Here is a 21,693-nt window from a genome sequence, read left to right as displayed (position 1 = left end):
TTTTTCTGGGCACGCAATTTACTTTAGCCAGGCCATGTTCTAATTAAGGAACTTTAAAATCCGATTGACTCGACAGCGAACAGCCATCCAAACCATTATCAACAAAACTGATCAGTTCTTCTTAGCTATTTTTGTCATATACAAATAGTAAATTGACTACAGTGCCCACTACTAAAAGTTCTTCATTCTATTAAATGTCCTAGGGCCATCAGCCAGGTGAAGACTTTGATATCCGACGTTTCGAATGCAGACATTGCATCCATTTTCATGGATTGTGACGAAACGTCAATTGTCAATATCTTCATCTGGCTGAAGGTGAAGACTTTGACATCCGACGTTTCGAATGCAGACATTGCATCCATTTTCAGGGATTGTGCCGAAACGTCAAAAGCATTATGCCCTTTTTAAAATATAAAAATATAATCTGCTGTTCTTTTAGAATTTCATCATTTTAGCAAGTGTAAATTGTACCAGTGAGCTACTCTAGCGACGAATATTACGTTGCATTAATTAAAATAGACAGAAAAATGTCCACTTCGTATAAAAGATCATGTGAAAGTAATACGTAATTCTTTTTTACGTTCCTATTTTTTCTTTCTAAGACTGGATAAACAATGAAAACTTTGTCTGACAACTTGAAATGATTCAATTCTTACTCTCAAATGTTAGAAAATAATAAAAAAAGTTTTATTTGTTAAGAAAATGTAAACTTAAAATTTGTATTTGGTGGATGAAACAAAGAACTGTGGAAATTAGTAACTTGGTCAACATTGCTACAAATATCACTTTCTAGAAGATCAAGCTAACAGCAATTTTGAGTTCAATAAGCCGTAAGATTCAGTATTTAAATTTTTATTTCATGAAATATAAAGAAAAGAATGCCCTTGTCTCAAAAGATTACATCAAAATTAACACAAATGAACGCGAATAAAATAAGTATTAAAAGATATTCCTCGTAGTGCCATTTTACATTTTTTTTTTTTTTTTCAGTGCTTGAAGATACAAATGAGCATTAGTAGAAAACCGTTAAGTCTGTGGGCACTTGATAGTTCTACTTCTTTCACTTTAATGTAGCAGTTCACATTGTATCTTTTCTTGTGTGAATGTCATTTTGATCACCAGTGCAAGTGTCATTGCGTATTGTAGCCAGAATGAAACTTCAAACTTTCATCCTCCTTGTCCAAAAATTTGTATTCATAAACAGCTATAGCAGTATTGAGTTTCAGTTTCCTGCAAGACTTCATGTACTTCTAAGGAGCAGAGAATCTGCTTCATTTATGTATAATAATGTTGATTGTCCGTCCGAGAATATAGTGCAACAGTACATCTGCCACCATTGAATACTTATCAGTACAGGCTTAAAAAATTTGGTCATGAAGTATTTCTTACGATAATCACAACTAAATTCCTCTGGGTGTTACGAAGATACCTTGGTGTACATTATGAAACTGATCTCCCATATCTTCTTCCCAAGTTTATCAGCTCTATTTAACATTATTTGGTGTTTATGTAGTATAAATGTAGCCTTGTTGGTATTCAATAGGTCCAAATGTGTGCCTATTTCGTCTGTTGGCTCGAATAGTCCCTTACTACATCCTGAAACAATGCAAAAGAAAGAATACTGTATGACATACCGGCATATACGTAGCTCAGAAACAAATTATAATTTGAGCTTTTAAGAAAGAAACTTAATATTTTGTTTCGAACTAAAATTTTCACATATTATGATAGACTGCGAAAGGGATTAACTGATTGTAATTTAATTAAGGTTTATTCTTATTTGCAGTCTTTGAAGTTCTTTCTTGTTTCCAATTTAATAAACTTCATTGATTACATAGTCTTTTTTAATGTTAAGGTGTAAATACTATTGTATATATATATCACACATTTGCTCGTCGTATGTAATTAATATAATTTTGTACATACGTAACAACTGTTATGTATTATACTACTAGTTTATTCGTGTTCAATCTAATTGTGTCATATCTTTTCAGCTAACCTAATCTATTTCTATAAGTGTCAAATTGCTTTCACCTGTTAACAAGCTGTACAATAAACATGTGTTAGTATTTTCATTTCCTTTTTAAACAAAAGATGTAAAATGGTACGAGAAAACAATTGATACGGTACGTAAAAAATTGAATATAATGTGCTTTGAACATCGAAATATCATTATGTTGTGTTTTACTAGACACAACCATACGCTCTATACAGGGTGTCACAAAAATTTATCACAATATTTTGAGAATAGATTCCTCACCTCACAATATGAAAAAAAAAAAAAAAAGTCCATATCGACCTGCGGTCGGGAGTGCATAGTTTCGCAGTAATAGGGTGCCGAAAACGTTCAAAAATGAACTTCAAAGGTTCATAGTTCCACTACTATAGGACCGATCGTAGTCGGGTCAAGACATCACTGAGGAACTAGTATGTGAACTACCCAAATATTTATCTTTCAGAACCTCCGGTACTTGCACAATCATTATTAGAGAGGCTGTTTGGGAGTACTTGATCACTCTCCACCTACCTCTCTAAAAATTGGTGTGCAAGTACTGAAGCATTCTTAAACATGGATATTTGGATAGTTCACATACCAGTTCCTCAGTGATATCTTGACCCCACTACGATAGGTCCCATAGTAGTGGAGCTATGAACTTCTAAATGAAGTTCACTTATTTCACATTTTTGGCACCCTATAACTCCGAATCTATCCACTTTTGAGCACAGGTCCATATGAGCTTTTTTTCTTATTTTGATGTGAGAAATCTGTACCCAAAATATTGAGATACAATTTTGTAACACTTTGTATAGTTTCATCTATAATATTTACAGTGAATCTTGATCAGTAAGTTTGACCATCTTCAGTGAATCTTTTGAAACTTGGGCATTCTAACACAATAATGCTGCAACATATATCTTAAATTTTCTGAGGTATAATTTTCCTAAGTACAATCGCTATTTTAACAGTTAAAAACATAATTCTTTTCATGGCGATAACAAAGTACAGATCCGAGTAACATCATTGAATATTATCATACTTCATTTTGTTTGAAACATAACGACAACTGTAGTTTTGAATTCATAAGCGGAACAGGGTATTTATCAGGCAGATAAAGCATAAATTGTCTTAAAGAAATTGTGCAATTGGGTTATTTCTTCAGAATGGAGAATGCCACTGGTATAATATTCTCTAAAGAATACAAGGATCCCGCAATAGAATCAAGGCGAATACAATATATGTTTGTATGGTGATGTTACTTCACAACTTGTCACTTAAGTTGTATTAATACCGCAACTAGTCACGATACACAGATGGTAAACAGAAATAGCTAGTATTTTTTTCTTTAAATAAATAAATAATAATAAATAAATAAACTTTTAAAATTCAACGCAATAACAGGTTCAATAGTGATCTTTCCTTTAAGCAAATCATTACGCGTTTTACACAATACAAACTTCTTTGTGTTTATATGATCTTGACGTGATGGAGTTATTCGTGGAAAAGAAAGTCTCTTTTTGCCAAGTCACGTATTATTTATTACCTTATTATTATTACCATTATTATTCTGTTCTCGTTTTCATCCACGCGAGCGAATAAGGGTCACACAATACCACGAAGTAAACACATTGCCTATTATTAGATTCAATCATTTACATGGATTAGTGTATTCATATTCCTTTCGTAATAGTCAATTTTTTTTTTTTTTTTTTTTTTTTTTTTTTTTTTTTTTTTTTTATAATATGTCACGAATATTTAAGAAGATAAACGAAAAGAAGTTTAAGGAATGTCAACACCGATCTGCTGAGATGAAATATGTTAGAAACAATTTGCATTCCTATACTTAAAGGACAAGAAAGATGAAGAGCTTTTAAGTTATAACCATGTTAGTAATATTGAATATTATGAAGTCTCTTAACATATACTGGTCATCTTTTGCTTTCTGAACCCTTTGTCTTTAACCATTTAATAAAGATAAGTTGACGCTTTGGTTTCAAGTAATTAAGTAAAACGGAAGGACGTACGAGAAGTAGTTGCATTTGTTTTACACACAACCTTAACTAGATATCTTAGCTATCATGGTCTTGAAAAATAAATAAATAAATAAATAAATGATAGCACAAAACAAAACAAGGATGAATTGGATTGATAGTAGGATAATTTACATCGTCATGCTTATTGACACGTTATCAGAAAAAATATTTATGAATAAAATTATCCATTTCTGAAAACGACTGTACAATAAACAAAAACATAAATGCCTGATAGACAATCAAAGGAATAATGAACTTATTTTATTTGTCAAACTTGAAATGAAACGATGGACAGACAATAAAAAGATACTTCACCCACAGTTATTTGAACTTACATCGAAGAACCACGTAGAAGTCTCTGTTACCGAGTAATCAAACAAAAGTTATTTGAAACCTTCATTTTTGATTTTAATATAAATATCCAACATTAGAACAACCATGTTTCAATAATCTTATGTATTTTCATTTTTGAACTATTTTACATTCATAAAATTTAAGTGACATTTATATGTGCAATGATGGTACAATTTTCGAAAGATATTAAAATGTTCATTTTTATATTAAAAAAATCACTGGATATCAGTTTAGGGTTAGGGTTCCGGAATATCTGTTATCTCTACATATACTGTGAATGCTTTTCCTATGTATCATAGAAAAATTTCAAGGAATGCTAACTCTGAAGTTCTAGACGTGTTTAATATAATATATGTATAGGTAGTTATGAGAAGGATCATTAATAGGAAACTACGTAAGCTTTTGACGTAGTCTTCTCATCGTCAAAATATAGGAAAAAGAGGAGAAGAAAAGAAAAATAAGTAAAAAAAAAAAAAAAATCAAGTGACATGTAACGATCAACTATATTCGAAATAATCTCTGGGTGTATGACGGAATAAGAACGTGTGGCCAGTTCAAAATCTTAGTAGTTAAAAAAAACCGCTAGGGAAAGAATCGGGCATTGCTATCAGAGAATAACTGCTGAGAAACTAACAGATACGTATATAAATTCTTATAATAAATTTTGGATTTTTAGCATCTTATGCCGAAACAACTTCTCTTTATTTTATTTTTTCTTTAAATATGAGTTGACTATCTAAAAATAACTTCAGGATGAACATTTGCTGCTAAACATGTTTCACCTATCACGTGAAATAAGGAAGAACAGAATACGTCAATCTAATGTTTTGTGTTCACTACGTTTTTTTCGAAACAATAGCTGCAACGTCTTTACAAAGAGGTTATGTCTTGTGTGTTACTGACCAGCTGATCACTGGCACACTCAACACGCGGAAGAAGGCATTTGCCTTTTGTCTTTCCAAACAAACAGGACCGCAAAACGATCACGTGCTCATTGCAGAAAAGAAAGATCACTCGCGAGTGTTCACGTGAACAGTGGGCGGATGAAGCATGGAACTGCCAAAAAATCTTGATAAGTGATTGACGGTGAAACTAAACAGCTGGCATAACATTAGAAAACAAAAGAATAATGCCTGTCAACAACATCTGCTTTCTAAAAACCTATTTTACGCCCATCAAAATCAATTTGCATAGAATGGCAAAAGATGAACTTTCACAATTGTTCTTACTTCCAAGTAAAATTTATTGGACACTTGCGAATTTTACATTCCGTTCCAAGTACCAGTATTTATGATGATTATTTTCTTTACTATATTTGTTTACGTCCCAATTTAGAATGTGTTCTCTTCTTTTCCGTAACTACAAATGTGGCATAACGAGGGAAATATATTACTTGTTAATATTTTCTTTTAGCATATAACGATCGCTTTTCAGAAACTAGGCCATGTGGAATACAATAATTCAGTTAAATTGTGATACGAGCAAATTAAGAATGTTTCAAATAATAGGAAAAATCACTACAGGTAATTTGTTTAGCGCTTTTCAACTTTTATTTCTTTCTAATATTTTTTACTAAATTATTTAACTAAGATTTTAATTTTTAACTTAACGTAATTCCAAAAAAACTTCATAAACACGTGAGCAGTTTCTTGTAAAACTACTATACCTTATTTTCTTCATTACGTTTAAAAGATTGTTTGAACATAATTTAAATATCATAAAGAACTCTTGCATATTAAGTGAAAAATAGCTGGTAAATTGTAAAATGTTTTAAAAATGTAATTTGCAAAATATATTATGACTTTGCAAACGTCATGTTATATAGTCATCGACAGAAGAACTTAAATGTACAGACTGTTCATAATTTTTTTTTTCGCTGGCCGCGCGATGTAATGAGATTATGAGTACAGCATGATCAAATGATCATGTATCAGCTATTTATTTCATTTCGAAATAACATTTGCAAACTATTATAAGCAAATTTAATTAATCGGCTTATGAAATATTTCTTCAATAGTTTTTGATTATTAATATGGTGCCGAAATGGTGCCAAAAACAAGAATTTTAGGAATGATCTAAAAATGGATCAAAAGATTGCAATCTTCACCAATAATTAGTTTTTGAATCAAGGGTCACAAAATTTTTGAACGGCTTCTAAATCGAGGTTTTTCTTTTTTTCTTTTACGGAATAAGCACATCATACTGAGTTAAGTGATAGTTTGAGTTTGGCTACACTATATGTAGTTCTCCAAATATAAGGCGTATAAAAAAATATTGATTTAAAATATAATGGATCTTTTGATTTTTTTTTTTAAGGACACGACCGGATATAAATAGTAACGATTCTGTTGAAAAGCGCTAAAGATAATAAAATGTTAATATTTTCAATAATGGAGATTTTATTTCATTGACAAAAAAATAAGAAGATATGCTTAATAAATTAAGCAGCTTCAATCAAATATGGAAACAAAGTACATAATAAATATATTTAGTTCTCTTTTTAAAAGAAAATTATTCTGGATATGGTACTTAAACCTTTGAATCAATTCTTACAATAGATTCTCTATATTTTAAAAAAAGTATATCATTAAAGTAATTCAATCATTCTTTCTAATGTTCACTTACTGCGATTAGACGTACATACGTACATACATACATACATACATACATAAAAAGATAATTTATACGTGCAAACATATATGTACTTAAAAAGTATATATCCTATATTTAAGAATTATTCTCCATAATACTTTAATTACAATAAATTAAGCTAAACAAATCTTAAAAATTACAGAAAATGGTGTTCTGCCTATTGAACATTTTTAGAATACTGAACAAACATTTTTGTAATGTAAATATTTTCTACAAACATTTGTAATTTTTTAAATGTTTTTTTTTTTTAGTTTAACGTCTCACGATTGTGACCTTTAGACTAAAGGAGACAAATGAGTAATGAAAATGAAAGATTGTAAAATTTTTGGTGCTCTCCCACTGGGAATCGAACCCGAGACCACGTGCACTAAAGGCATACAAACTAGCCATTAGATCCGTGAAAATATGTCTTAACAATTACATTTTAAACTGTTGGGTCCATTTTTATTTCTTTCAAATATACATAAAAAGATAAAAATTCAATAGATTTGTTGTAACAATCACTTGAAAAAAGCGCGGACAAATTTGACCCTACTTGGTACTAAACATAGCAGATACAGGCTTGGTGCTTCTAGAGTTAAACCTATTAGAAAGCAGCAGTTATCTTACTGAAGTCAAACGTATATATTTGCCCGCATCATATGATTTTTTTTAAAATACAAAAAAAATGCCCTTTAGGCTGAGAGAGATTATGACTCAAGCAAGTGAATGATGATGGAAGAATTTGTGGTATGATAAAATGGAAGGAAACGGAAGTATCCCGAGAAAACTCACGGACACGATGTTGTCCACCACAAACTTACTTGGCCGAGAATCGAACCAGGGGCCCCATGCACCAGAGGTAAGCGCTTTACCACTTAGCTACCTTGATTTTTTACAAAAAATAGATGATATTATATTACTAACTAACAAAAAAGAACATTACATTCAAACTAATAATATAAAACAAAAAATCAAGAGCTCTTAGGAAACACTTTATCTTGGGTAAAATTGATCCCACCTCCTCATGGTACTTCTAGGGTTACTCTTTTCGTTACATGAGTCATTGTTCGAAGATTAATGGCTATTGCCTTTGGTATCTAGGGTATGCCTTTGGAGTACGATGTCCTGGGTTTAATTTCTAGTAGAAGTGCTTTAAAAAGTGGTTCAGATCCCACTTTTAACTGTAGGTCTCATATCATATAGCCTCGCTGTTGACAAAGGAGTTAAATACAAAAGAACAAGTAAATTAAATGTACAATCTAATTAAAATCCAGTTAAAAAGAAATCGGATGGTTCACATGAAAAAGCATACAGGAATGCAATTTTTCCTTTGCCGATAAGAATAATAGCCAGAACATTTTATATCCATTTTAAGCTAAATAAAAGATGCCCAATACTAAAATTAAACTAAACATTCCAATACTTAAAGAAGTGACTATTAGAAGTGCTTTAATACTTAAAATCAAATAATGCCTAATTACTCACGCATAATACGCTTTCTTTCTTTTTTTTAATTAAATACAATTTATTGTTTATAACAGAAAAGAAAGAGTTCATAATAATCAACATTCCAATTTTCTTGAAGCCACAAAGACATGAATGTTCGTAGATCAAAAGATTTCAATACTGTCAAAATTCTGTCAACTTGGCCTTAATGTTTAAGATTTTAGCTTATTTTATGAATTCTAAGGATGCGGTTATGTCGAAATTTCCTATTTTCATACTGCCCTTCTCAATTTTCCTATCTCGAATTATCCTTTATCCTTTCATAAAACTGTGTTTATAGTGAGTTTAATGATCAATTTTCCTGACTCAGAGGCAAATCAAATTTGACACCAAAAACGTTCAAAAGATTCTCTGCGGCTCAAGCAGAACAGCTCATTTGCAAAAAAGAGAACACCTGCAATCATGCTTTAAACGTCACTGAGCAAGCACGACTGTTGTGTGAAGAGCCAATTAGCGCGCTGTCCACTTGGTTGTTCATTGCAAAAACAAACACGGTTTTTGCTTAGCCTGATTTAGTATATACTATGTAGTATCACTAGGTTTTATTTAAAACAATGTATTCGTTTTGCTTTTTCCATCCCGTTGAAGGAGGAAAAGAGAATGATGAAATATTAAAATTTCGTTATAACCGTACCCTAACTTATAGTATAAAGCAGTTTATTCATTAATTTTGTTATTAAATGTCTTTGCAACTCGATAAATCGTAGTGACATATTAAGAAATCTTTTTTTACAATACATTTTCTACAATTTTGATACGCATCATGAAAATTTAAACAAAATGTGTACGAGAAACAATTGCATACGCAATATTTAGAAGTGATTGTCGAACATCTATCGGATAATCGATTTTCATATATTAAATCTGTTTCACGTTAGAAAAAAGTTAAATTCCAATCTCAGACCTTTTGAGTTGTACCGGGCCTCTTTCAATTAATCCTTTACGCTTTTTAATTTATATTCAGTAATAAAACTAAATAAATAAAAATAATACAGTTATACAAAATGTAAATTTTGATTGTTCCAATCTTAGTTTAAACTACAAAACCTTATCTTACTTCATAGTTTGATAACTTTAAAAGAAATGAAGATTTACAAGCTAAAAATCTCGAAGGTTAAGGCCGATTTTACAGAAATTTGGTCACATATATTGTTATCTCCTGTTCTACGTAGATCAAGTTTTTCAGGGTTTCGGTGAGCCAGAAATCAAATGACTTTGATCTTTCTTGTGTTGGTTTCATTTATTCGTTCAATATGCGTTTTTTGTTGCTAATCGACATATATTGGAATTAGATTGGTACCGCACAGGTCACGAAGAAAAGTATCAACACGACAGTGATAGTATCCTCCCATGGCCCATGACGTCCTCTCCCCGCATTTTTCTGATATGTCCCACTCAAATCTAGTAGTGGCTATCTGTAAGTTTAATCAATGCTTTTCTCTTTTTAAGTATTAATATCTCCTCTTTCCACGCAAACCCATAATGCATAAAAATCCCCATAATTAAAGAAAATGTTCGAAGTGATGTATTTACACCCTCGTAACAAATCAAACACTATCTCCTGTAAACACTTATAATTACGCCTATTAGAGAAGATACGAGGTAATGCCAATGCATTATTTTAGTTTTAGACGAAGTTTTAAAACAGTTTTAGAGAAAATTAAATTAGTTGAAATAGTTTTTCCCCTAAAATTACCCATGACGCTCTGCGCGTTATGGCACGCCCTTCTGGGCATCCTGCATATATAATTTGCCAACTATTCAAAGAAAGAGTAAGGATGCGCATTACACATTGGTAGTATCAATTCTGTGTAACTGCTTTTGATTTTAATATCTGTGTGTTTATGTGTTAAAAGTGTTACCCCTGCAAACAATAACATCCTTATACTGTAAAAATTAACGGTAATACGATGCAGAAATATAATCGGATATGCTAAGCTTACTACAGTAATGAAAGCAATTGTTGTCGATTAAGTATGAAGAAACGAATAACGACATATTGCTAACTGCAGAATAAGTACTCTAACTAACTAACCATATGGCCTATGGAACCAGGAGGTTCAATCCCGCGTTCACGAAAGTTCATACTGACTTCTATCGTTAGTCAATAAGATCCAGTTTCTACTTTCTATTCCTATTTCTGCGAAATCCATCTTAATATTGTCCTCCCATCTGCACCTAAATCTTCCTAATGGATGTTTCCCGATTGGATTTCCAGTTACAACTTTAAAAACGTTCTTACTTTCTTCCATTCTGGCTACATGACTTGTCCACCTGAACCTCCTAGACTTGATGACTCTAAGCACAGTAAACATTCTATAATTATTAAAAGTGGGCTCTCATTTCATTAAATAACATTACGTGAACAGCAATTTCTGTTTGAGCATTTTACACAAACTAGAAATCTCGTTAGCTGACATTTTATACAAGCTGTTGGAAAGACCATTTGGAAAATGTCAAAGTGGTTTTCGTATAAAGAGTTTCAAGATAAAAGTTACTAAATATGTGAAAGAGTATAGTAATGTATCTGCCAGGAGATCTTCCCTCACTGAAAGCGTTATCAGACTGTGAAGGCAACAAAAGAAGAAATTCTTCATATACCAAGAGAACGCAAGAAATTAATATTTTCTTCCTGTAAAATTTGGCCTCAAAACTTGGGCACACTTATACATGGCAAAATATGACCACTGTTAACACAATCATTAGTGTATATTAGTACTAATTAGAATTGAAAAAATGATAGTATATTCAGGAATAAAATTGAAAATATACGAAGATACATAGCGTTTATTCATCTTAATTGATGCATGTATGCTAACGACAACGCTGGGCACACGGGATGCACTCTTTTCTTTTAAAAGTATAACAGTAGCATTTGAAAAAGTGAAAAAAAAAATCTTACATTCTTGTATTGAATTACAACAAAACAGATTTCAAAGCTATGCTCGCCTCCTCTTCAGTGTGGCTCCTTCGGCTGCGCTGCTAAACGTATAATGTTTACACAATTTTTCTTCCTGGAAAATCATGTTATCTTGGATAAGTTGCTGAAATATTGCTCTCAAGATAGTAAAATGTTTCGCAAATGCTTGGTTTATAGAAAATTTTATCCGAGGAAGAGGCGGTGAGCGAAGCCGTGAAACCGTTTGTTTTGTAATTCTATATAAGGATCCAAGGTAATATGCCTTCATCTTTTTAAATATCAAATATGCATTCCGTTGCATCCATCAGTAAATATACAACAGTAGTAGTTTTGAAGTAACGTATAGGTATTAATAGCTTCAATTATATTGAGAATTATAGTGATAAAATAACTAACTAACTCTATGGCCTATGGAAGCCGGAGGTTCAATGACGCGTTCACAAAAGCTCTCCACTGACTTCTATCCTTAGCTAACTGCATCCAGTTTCTACTTTGTATTCCAATCTCTTCGAGATACATCTTAATATTGTCCTCCCATCTGCGCCTAGGTCTCCCTAATGGTCGTTTTTCGATTGGTCTTCCAGTCAAGACTTTGAAAGCGTTTCTACTTTTTTCCATTCTAGCTACATGACCTGCCTACCTAAGCCTCCTAAACTTGACAACCCTAACAATGTTGGGTAAACCGTATCAATTATGTAGTTCCTCGTTATGAAGTTTCCGCTATTCCTCATTCCCGTTCCTCTTGGATCCGAATATTCGTCTCAGGATCTTGTTCTCAAATACTTTCAATCTATGTTCTTCCCTCAGTGTAAGCGACCTGTTTCGCAACCATACAGAACAGCAGGCATGATTATCGATTTATATATTTTAAGCTTCAAATTCCTCGACAGAATTCGCGACGACAAGAGATTTTGAACCGAATAGTAACACGAATTCCCTGCTTTTAGTCGACATTTAATTTCTTCGTCAATATGATTTTCCTCTGTTAATATTGATCCTAGATATTTGAAACTATATAGTGATAAAATAGGGAACATATTTAAAATAACGTTTCTACATTTCGATTACGAGACTTCATATCAATTTTGATAATTGCGTAAGAAAGGAAGACAGAAAGAAAAGAAAGAAACAAAACCAAATAGAACAATTGAGTCGTCTAGTTTGAAAACGGTTCTTGTCCACTTACTGCAAATGCCAGAAAACTTAGAAAAAGTGTAGAATCTGTATGTTTTGTAGAATTGGGCATACTTCATTGTGTTCATATGGAAAACTTCAAACATGCTCAAATATTTCCAGTTTTACAAAACGCATCGATCCTACAGTTTTTCTAGGTTTTCTGGGATTTGATGTAAATGGACAAGAACCGTTTCGGAACTGGACGTCTCAATTAACAGTAAAATTTCTGTAATTTTTAAAGTGTGTATGATATTGTTAAAATGTCTTTGTATGTATGAAAATACTTTTTCATGAACAATTTGTGCACAGTTCCAAACAAAATCAGAATTTTTATAATCGTATACCATTCCTCATTATCTATGATGCATCCTAAGCTCTCCTGACATTTTGCCAACAAAACAATACCACTCTTAAACTGGATTAATGGTTTTCACTTCTTGTATCCCCAATTGCAATGTAACTTTGGTTAAAAGTGTTGTTTTTGAGCAAATTACACAATTTTATACAAAGTTTTGGCTACAACTGGTGTAAATTTTTCATTTTTTTTTTCGATTACTTAAAATATCAATGATACTTTGACTTTCTAATAATAAGATAAAACCAATTAGATTTCTATGTTTATTTAACATGGATTCGCGTCTGCGTATTATACGTGAGTAAAATTAGTACTGATTTTCAAAATATACAAGAGAAATATATATAAAAAAAAATCTACCGTATTTTCTTATCATTATTTTACCTGTATCGCCACTGGCAACAGTTTTCTCTCCTTGACTTATTGTACAATGGTTATGCTCTATAGCAGTTCCAATATTCTTGATACGAAGCTGCAGGGGAGGAAACAACTTCTCTCCTGTCATTGGGTTCTTGCTTTCATTTTAATCCAAATCTTGAAAAATTTTGACTACTGCCTGGTAAAATTATATCGAAAGAAACAAGTAATACTCACAATCTATTATTTGCAATATACCACACATTTCTTTCCAAGAAAATATTTTTACTAGTACATTTTTACCTACCTAAAATCTCCCAAGATTATATAGTAAAACATCTTTCTCCGTAGTGTTTGGTTCTTCATATTTCTTATCCTCAGTAACGGATACAGATCGCTCAAACTGGACACAAAACATCTATCTAGATATTAGTACTTAATGCAAACCTGATGTCTTAAAGTTCTTTGTTTTTTTCTGATTAGAAATCTTAGATAGAAATCTGTAGATAGTACAAATGTCAGCAGGCGTTTTGCCATGAATATGCATTTTATAATACTCTCACAATAGGTAATACTCTTGAGTAGTGTATCTCGTGATATAGTAGTTACATCTTCGATAAAGCGTCTTTCATTTTCTTTTTCTTTTCTTTTCTTTTTTTTTGACACTTTCTGAAGTGTGAAAACAGATCTTAATTTTCATAATTTGTAACTACTTGTTTCATTCCTTAATGCTAGTAGTTTCGTATGACATCAGATCTTTGCTTCTGTGGGCCTCACCATACTGAAGTAACTGTTGTGCAGCCACCTTTCAAGAAAGCAACCTGAAATCATAAGAAAATTTATCTCTGATTAGCTGAAATAAATAATATCTCTTCAACAAGTTGAAAATTTATTTACAATCAAACTATATCTAGAAAAAGGTAACTGATGCAAATATATATTTATTTTATTGAAACTGAGAAATTATTTATAAATCCACAAAGTGTCCTATCGCATTAGAAAATTATCCAATTAATAAGTCATTTACATTGATAATATTAGCATTATCTGTAAGTAAATTTCTAGTAGAACTAAGCATGTAAAATAAATAGTAACATAAACGCACTTACCTTACATCTAAGCCAAGGAATGAAGTGACACTTCTTCAACCAAACGGCAAAGATATCCTACCCATTTTCGTCCAGCAAATCTTCGTGGATACTTAATGAAAAATTCAAGGGAAGTATTATATCAGTCAATTTCTTAAAAAAGATGGAACACTTTTTTTAAAAAAAAATCTAGAACATCGACAAAGGCTCAGATATTTTCCACTGGGTCTGGATTATTAACAGGGAAGAAGAAAAGAAAAGAAAATATCTGGGCGCATGCCGATCGAAAAAAAAACAAACACAATGTAACAAATTATTCAATTAATAAGCTGAGACAATCATATTAATTAATCTACCATATTAGAAAAATTGTATTAAAAAATTGAAAAATAAGTTATCTGAAATAAACAAAAAGATAAGCTATACATTGTTTACAAAATAGCATGTCCCCTGAAAAGCTGAAATAAGTGCTAGGAAATGCAAAATTTATACTGAATTAAAGAAATAATAACATTCACGGAGAGAATTTCGTACAAATAATTAAAAACTTACTTACGTATGTTGAAACAAAATGTTACAAGAAGTCTTACCTATCCATGATGCTTGATCTTCGTCAATAGGAATTGTACTGTTTGGGTGCTCCAGTTGTGGAATCGCCACGGCCGAAAATCCAAAGGTCAATCCTGTGCTGATAGTCCCAAGGTTCGCTATAAAAGCGGCAATAACCTAAAAAAAAAAAGAAAAAATAATTAGCAAGTTAGTGTTTTTCATGTATGACGGTATGGAATACCGGTAGTAAATTAAAATGCAAAATTTCATACCTGCTCTTGAAATGTATAATTAGATTTAATATACCGAAGTAATACCCAACCGCATACTCGCTCATTTGTCATTTATCTCTCCTTCTTTTTCCCTTCCTTTCTTGCTTATTTTAATTGCACTGGTGAGTTGTATTTTAAATAAAATTATTTAAGTGTATTTATAATTATTTTTTTCTACTTATGAAACGTTATCTTCAACACGCCAGTAATTTAATGCACCTGTTTTACACAGTTGTGCAATAGCATATTTTTTTTCGCGCCCGACCCTAGCCACCTGTTTTAAGTTGGTCACAAGGAAGCACGTGAGGTTACATTTACATTGAAGTTGGAGCACCCGAGTGAACAAAACGAGCCCTGTGGGGCTTCTAACACTCTTCGCTCGCTGACGCTCGCTCAGCTGTTTCATAACGTGGGTAAATAACTTTTTTTTATCAATAAAGTTGTGTGTGGAAAATTTATGGATTATATATTACGTACAAGCAAAAACGAGTATTATTTTCACCTTATTTTAATGAGAAAAGTGTTATGAAAATTTAAAAAATAAAAAAATAAACTTTCCTTGGGAAGGGTTCTCGCTTACTAGTAAGCTTGGCCATGAGGGCCGATAGCATCTGGTGTTTGCTTTCAGCTATATGTATGCTACGTGGTAAGAAACGTATAACTCCAACCAACCAGAACCGTGTATTTGATTCCTATGGCTAGGTTCGAGCGTGATTTAAAAATATGCTGTGCAGTAATGGGCAATTAGAAGTACGATATTACAGTTTGTGAGTAGGAAAAATAAACAAAAGAGCGAGAAAAAAGAAGAACAATGAAAAGTGATAACTTGTTTAACAACTTCTCAAGAAGTATACCTAAGACACGTATATGATTACAAGCATACCGATAGTAGTTTGTTTCCAATTTGAAATAAAATGCAAATGAAATGACATCTTTAAAAGTTATTGAAAAAAGTTATGTCCCACGATTATGCCGGCTAGGCTAAAGGAGACGGTGATGATGAAAATGAATGAAATGGTGGAATGAAGACAGTGGGAGGAAACGGGAGAACCCCGTGAAAACCCACACGTACACGGTGTTTGTCTACCACAAAGCTCACTTGGTACGATTTAGGATCGAACCAAGGACCCCATGCACATGCGCGCCCGAAGAGTAGGGCAGGGTGGGGCCTGATCCCCCTAGCTTACGAATATGTATTAAATTTCTTACGATTTTCTTAATACAAATAAAAACTACCAAACGTAATATAGGAACCAGGGATTTGAGACCCCCTAGAAAAATTTCTTCGGCCACCCATGCCTATGCACCAGAGATGAACGCTCTATCACTGAGCCACCGCGGTCAATATGCAGTTCTCATTAGTATCATATCGTATTTCTTTCTTTTAAATTGATTTTTAAACAACTTTGCACTTATTAGAAGACCTTTTATTTTTGTTCTTAACAGTATGTATAAATATATGCTTATCAGAACAAAATTCAAAATAATATTTAAAAATATTTTCCGGTATTAGTTTCTAATTATATTTATCTCTTCCGCTTATCTTCGCGACCTTCAGGTTGAGAAACTCTAATTTATGTAATTCTATTATTTTGTTTGGATGAATTTGTTTCCTATTTGCAACGCTTTCTGTAAAAAGTTATTTGTCTTAGTGTTATCAACAACAACAACAACAAAAAGTTGAGCTCCTTGTTAGAAACATGGTGTTTCTATATTTCATTTCTCTCCACGGTATTATTACTATGGTAACTTCTGTACCAAATCAACTGTAGATAAGAGCTTATCACAGCTGTCCATGAACATAATAAGTGACGATCGAAGTACTAACATTATGCAGCTCTAATGTGAAGGACATGTTGAAGTCCCATTAAAAATAAATAAATAAATAAATGAAATAAATAAAGAACAAAGACTCATTTGTTCGAGAAGTAAATTTTCTATCCTTACTTGTCTTTTATTTCCTATTTGGATATAAGTCACTCTAAAAATTTAAATAGTTCAAGAGAAACAATATGCAATTTTGTGTGTGTGTGTGTGTGTGTGTGCTAGATGCTAAGCGTGGATAAAAGGTTCAAAAGCTGTTCCTATAAAAGAATTTTAAATACAATGCTTTGTTTAGCCACCAGGGACAGGTTCTCAAAAATAGCAGTACACGTGAACAAACAAGAATACAAATTACATCATATACACCGTGCAATGAATTTGAAAATTACAGTTTTTTGGAGCCGAAAATATATACTTCAAGGTCAAATAAAGCATATAATCAAATTAATGCCACAATATCTGCAATAGTGAGTGTCGATTGGAAATAAAAAGTTTAACTTTGCAATAAAAGAGAGTCTATAATGCGCAACCTTGAATTTTAGTGCGCCCTTTGCAAAGCATTTCTAAGAATTTCTATTGCACTGAATGTGTCCATGACGTCAATCTGCTCTGATAGCTTTTTTTCACTTTTTCAAAAGAAATTGCACGATTAAACTTGGACAGATCCTGTTTTGTATATATATATATATATATATATATATATATATATATATATATATATATATATATATATATATATATATATATATATATATATATATATATATATATTAGATACAATTTTTATTATATTAGCTGTGATTGGCTGTTTGGCTGGGCAAAAAATGAATTTAGTAAAAACAAAGTATTTTTGTTCATAAAATATTTTTATAGACTTGGGCATACAAAAGAACAGCTCTCTGGCCCTATTTGAAATAGTACAGAACTGAAATGGAAACAATAAAACTTAATTTGAAAAAATAGAAAACTGAAGAATTTTATTATGTTTTATTTTTATTTTTTTATCTCTTTTTTCTTTCTTGTTTCTCTTACCTAAAGAAAGTGAAAGGTATATAGGTATTTTATTTCTTCTTTCAAGTAATAAGTGGAATCTTCATAGATACAGTATATCTCTTCAAACACACACACACACCTTTGTTTTTAATGTTTTTTTGGGGGGAGAGGGGGAATGTATGACTTCTGAAATATTTAATGTTGAAGATGATAATGTTTTCATGGAAATGTCCATAATAACAAAATTTTAATTGTGATATTAGTTCTATGTACTTTCTCCAACAAAATTCAATTGACATTTTCTAGTAAAATTCAATGAACAATTTTGTGGTCAATGATTTCAAGTCATGGCAATTCAATAACCAAAATAATATTTAAAAAGAAGAAGATGAACGGGGGAAAATATCTATGGCATGAAGTGTGCTACCACACCAAACATTATGAACATTTGTTCAGGGAACTTCGTTCGGTTGGTTATTGAAATAGTGTGTCTTTTCAACACCGAGGGTATATAAAATGTGGACCTAGAGATTTTAAGATGGAATTTGAACTACCATAATGAGTTCAGATTTCAATGATCGCCTGCTTAATTTACATACTGTTGCGGCTCTTAAGGGAAGTTTCATCGGTAAACAAGCAGCAGTGTCACATGTACACCATCTGATGGTCTTGGTTTGTATAGCGTGATATTTTATCAATTAATATTGAAACCAGAAGTAGTAGTAGACCGACCACTTCCGGTTTTGGTACAAAGATCAGAGTGGAGATTGAAAATATTCTTGGGAAACAGCTTCTCGACATGTATTAGCGGTTTTACTCTATAGCGATCAACGTTAAAACCGGAAGTGTTTAATTTATACCACTTCCGGTTTGAATATCGCCTTCCATCAACGAACTCGGTTCCTAAATTTTGACTCTCTATACCCTGACTACATTCGTTAGTGATCCATCAAATAGTTCTTGAGGCTTTTTTTCGCTCCCCCACACGGACGGACACATGAACAGGGTAAATACTATTCTATCAGGCCTTGTTTCCATTTTGTACTATTACACAATAACACACATCTAGCAAGGTTATGTGATAATATGTAAAAAACACTATCACGTAAGAGTTTCAACACAATAACTCTCTCTTCATCAGACTTCCTCAGAGAAGGAGTGGAAGTCTGATGAAGACACAGTTATTGTGTTGAAACTGTTACGTGATAGTGTTTTTTTTACATATTATCACCTAGCCTTGCTCAGTGTGTTACTGTGTATTAGGGTAAATACTGTACGCTTTGGTAAAGCAAATTCTCTTTGTGGAGAACACAATTTCTGAACGTAGTCATTTCAGAAGTAGAAAAAAATGAAATGAAATCTTTGAGTTTTACGTTCCACGGTTATGCCGGTGAAGCTAAAGGAGACGGTGATTATGAGAAATGAGTGAAATGAAGAAAGTGGGAGGAAACGGGAGAACCCCGAGAAAACCCACGAGCACGGTGTTTGTCCACCACAAAGTCCACACGGCGCGAGCTGGGATCGAACCAGGGACCCCAAGCACCGGAGGTGAACGCTCCGGCCGAGGTGAACACTGAGCCACCGCGCCCCCCAAATTTCAGAACTGGAATTTATTGTTACTACGAGGGATACAATTTTTGTTAAGAAAAAAAAATAGTTTTAGCTATTTTTCTTGTTACATTTTAGGAAAAGTCTTAAAGTTTAATCCTACAAAGGAATGCTAATATAACGTTAAAGTAGATAACAAGAGATTTGGACACTTCTAGTAGTGGAAAGACATCGAAACAAAATTAAAGCGCTTATGATCAATACAAATAATACAATTGACGTTCGAAAAAGAAAAGTTTAAAATGATCAGAAATCGAGTGAAATTCTGAAATTAGACTACTATTTGATAAACCATTCCAGTGTGACAGGAAAACAGAAGAGTTTCGTCCACCTTTCTGTGGCCATCCATGAACCGTTTAAATTAAACTTTACTGAGATGCAATATAATTTAGGACTGCAGAACAATTACACATGGAGATTAGTGACAAAGATAATTCAACATAAGCGTATACAATATAAGTACAGGATTCAAGAGAAAGATAAATTTATTTGAATTTTTCAGCATATACTAGTAGAGACAGGAAAGTAGTGTAGTAACCATTTAAAGAAGAAAACAGGAAAAGTAAATAAAAAAAAGAAGAGGACCGTCGAAATCGTTAGCAAGTTTTAAGGATTCATAACTGCAGATAGCATAATCATGTTAGGAAGCAGTGTTTAAAAGAAATCAGGAGGGCTATTGTGTGCATATATAAGTTATGACGAAAATTAATAACGTTAAAGTTATTCGCTTGGCACTGCTTCCAAACAGAAATATCGAGAGAAATATCATTTTCACATGTTGCATAACGCTTATTTGAGTTGGATCTATAAATCTGAAGTGAGTGAGATATGTCATATGCATGGAAAATACACGAGAACTGAAAACAGCTATACTTTCAGGGGACGTAGCCCACACCTACGAGTTGGACAGCCACCTCCACAGAGCTAAGATATATTAAACTGCGATTATATGTAATTCATATACGGCTAAAGGGCACGTCTTTTAGCAACTACTTTTTCAGTATAGTCTCCTCATATATTGATTCTTTCCCCCTTCCTGCCCCCCCCCCCCCGTGGACAAAAGTTTCTGGAAGAGAGGCTGATTGAGACGCACGCATTTAATGATGTGGCCCCGGGTTCGATTTCCGGTCGGAGAGCATTGAAGGCATTAAGCAGGTTTGAATTCTGACATAAACCGTTAAGTCCACGCCATATATAACTTTATTACTGAGAAAATAGGCTAGAGCTCTACAAAGAAGATAGATCAGGGAGATGACAGGATAAGATACAGATGGAGAAAAAATAAGATTACTTACAGAAGGCCATGGTGACAAATGCACAGTTAAGGCGAATTTAAAAAAAAAAATAAAAGTGGTAGGCTAGGTACGCTAGGTAATCCCTCGTCTGATCTCAGGCCGAGCGAGTTTATGGTGAACAACATCGCGTTCGTGGATTTTCTCAGGATTCTTCTGTTTCCTCCCACATTCTGAATTCACTCATTAATCACCCGTCACCTCTAGCCTAAAGGGCATATACGTGGTGAGATGTTAAATTACAAATTGCACACTTGAAAGGAAAGCTTTGAGTTTTACGTTCCACGGTTATGTCGGTTAGGCTAAAGGTGATGATGAGTAATGAATTAAATGGTGGAATGAAGAAAGTGGGAGGAAACGGGAGAACCCCGGGAAAACCCACGCACACAGTGTTTGTCCACCTCAAAGTTCACTTGGCGGGGGCTGGGATCGAACCCGGGATCCCAAGCACCACAGGTGGACGCTCTACCACTGAGCTACCGCGGCCCCCACAAAACTGCATTTCGTTTTTGTTGGCGAAGATCCTAAGCATTCGGTATTTCGAATTCATGAAACAGAATATTTTAGCAATTTGAAATAACTTAAACGAATAGGGCAAGATACAACAATAACCTACAAAAATAAATAAATAAATAAATAAATAAATTTACCTGCTTCAAGGCACTGCCTCTCCTGCGATGAGGTGGTAGTCCTACATTGAGTGTTGTCTGTGGGTTGATTTCCACTTTTTCAG

General features: G+C 32.8%; 1 protein-coding gene across 1 annotated transcript in view; it reads right to left on the bottom strand.

Annotated features, from left to right (window-relative positions):
* LOC145672084 (facilitated trehalose transporter Tret1-2 homolog) overlaps positions 1–21,693 on the bottom strand; it is a gene marked incomplete at its 5' end in the record, with an annotated part of 29,469 nt that extends 7,776 nt beyond the window's left edge. Inside the window, 2 exon segments of the mRNA XM_081741334.1 lie at positions 15,013–15,148; positions 21,611–21,693. Coding sequence (XP_081597460.1) covers positions 15,013–15,148; positions 21,611–21,693 — 219 coding nt within the window.

This window comes from Thermobia domestica, chromosome 15 (genome assembly GCF_964235325.1).
Source record: "Thermobia domestica chromosome 15, izTheDome1.hap1.1, whole genome shotgun sequence".
Classification (NCBI taxonomy): Eukaryota; Metazoa; Arthropoda; class Insecta; order Zygentoma; family Lepismatidae; genus Thermobia; species Thermobia domestica.
The sequence above is the reverse complement of the archived record's forward strand: the minus strand, read 5'-3'. Positions and strand labels throughout refer to the sequence as shown.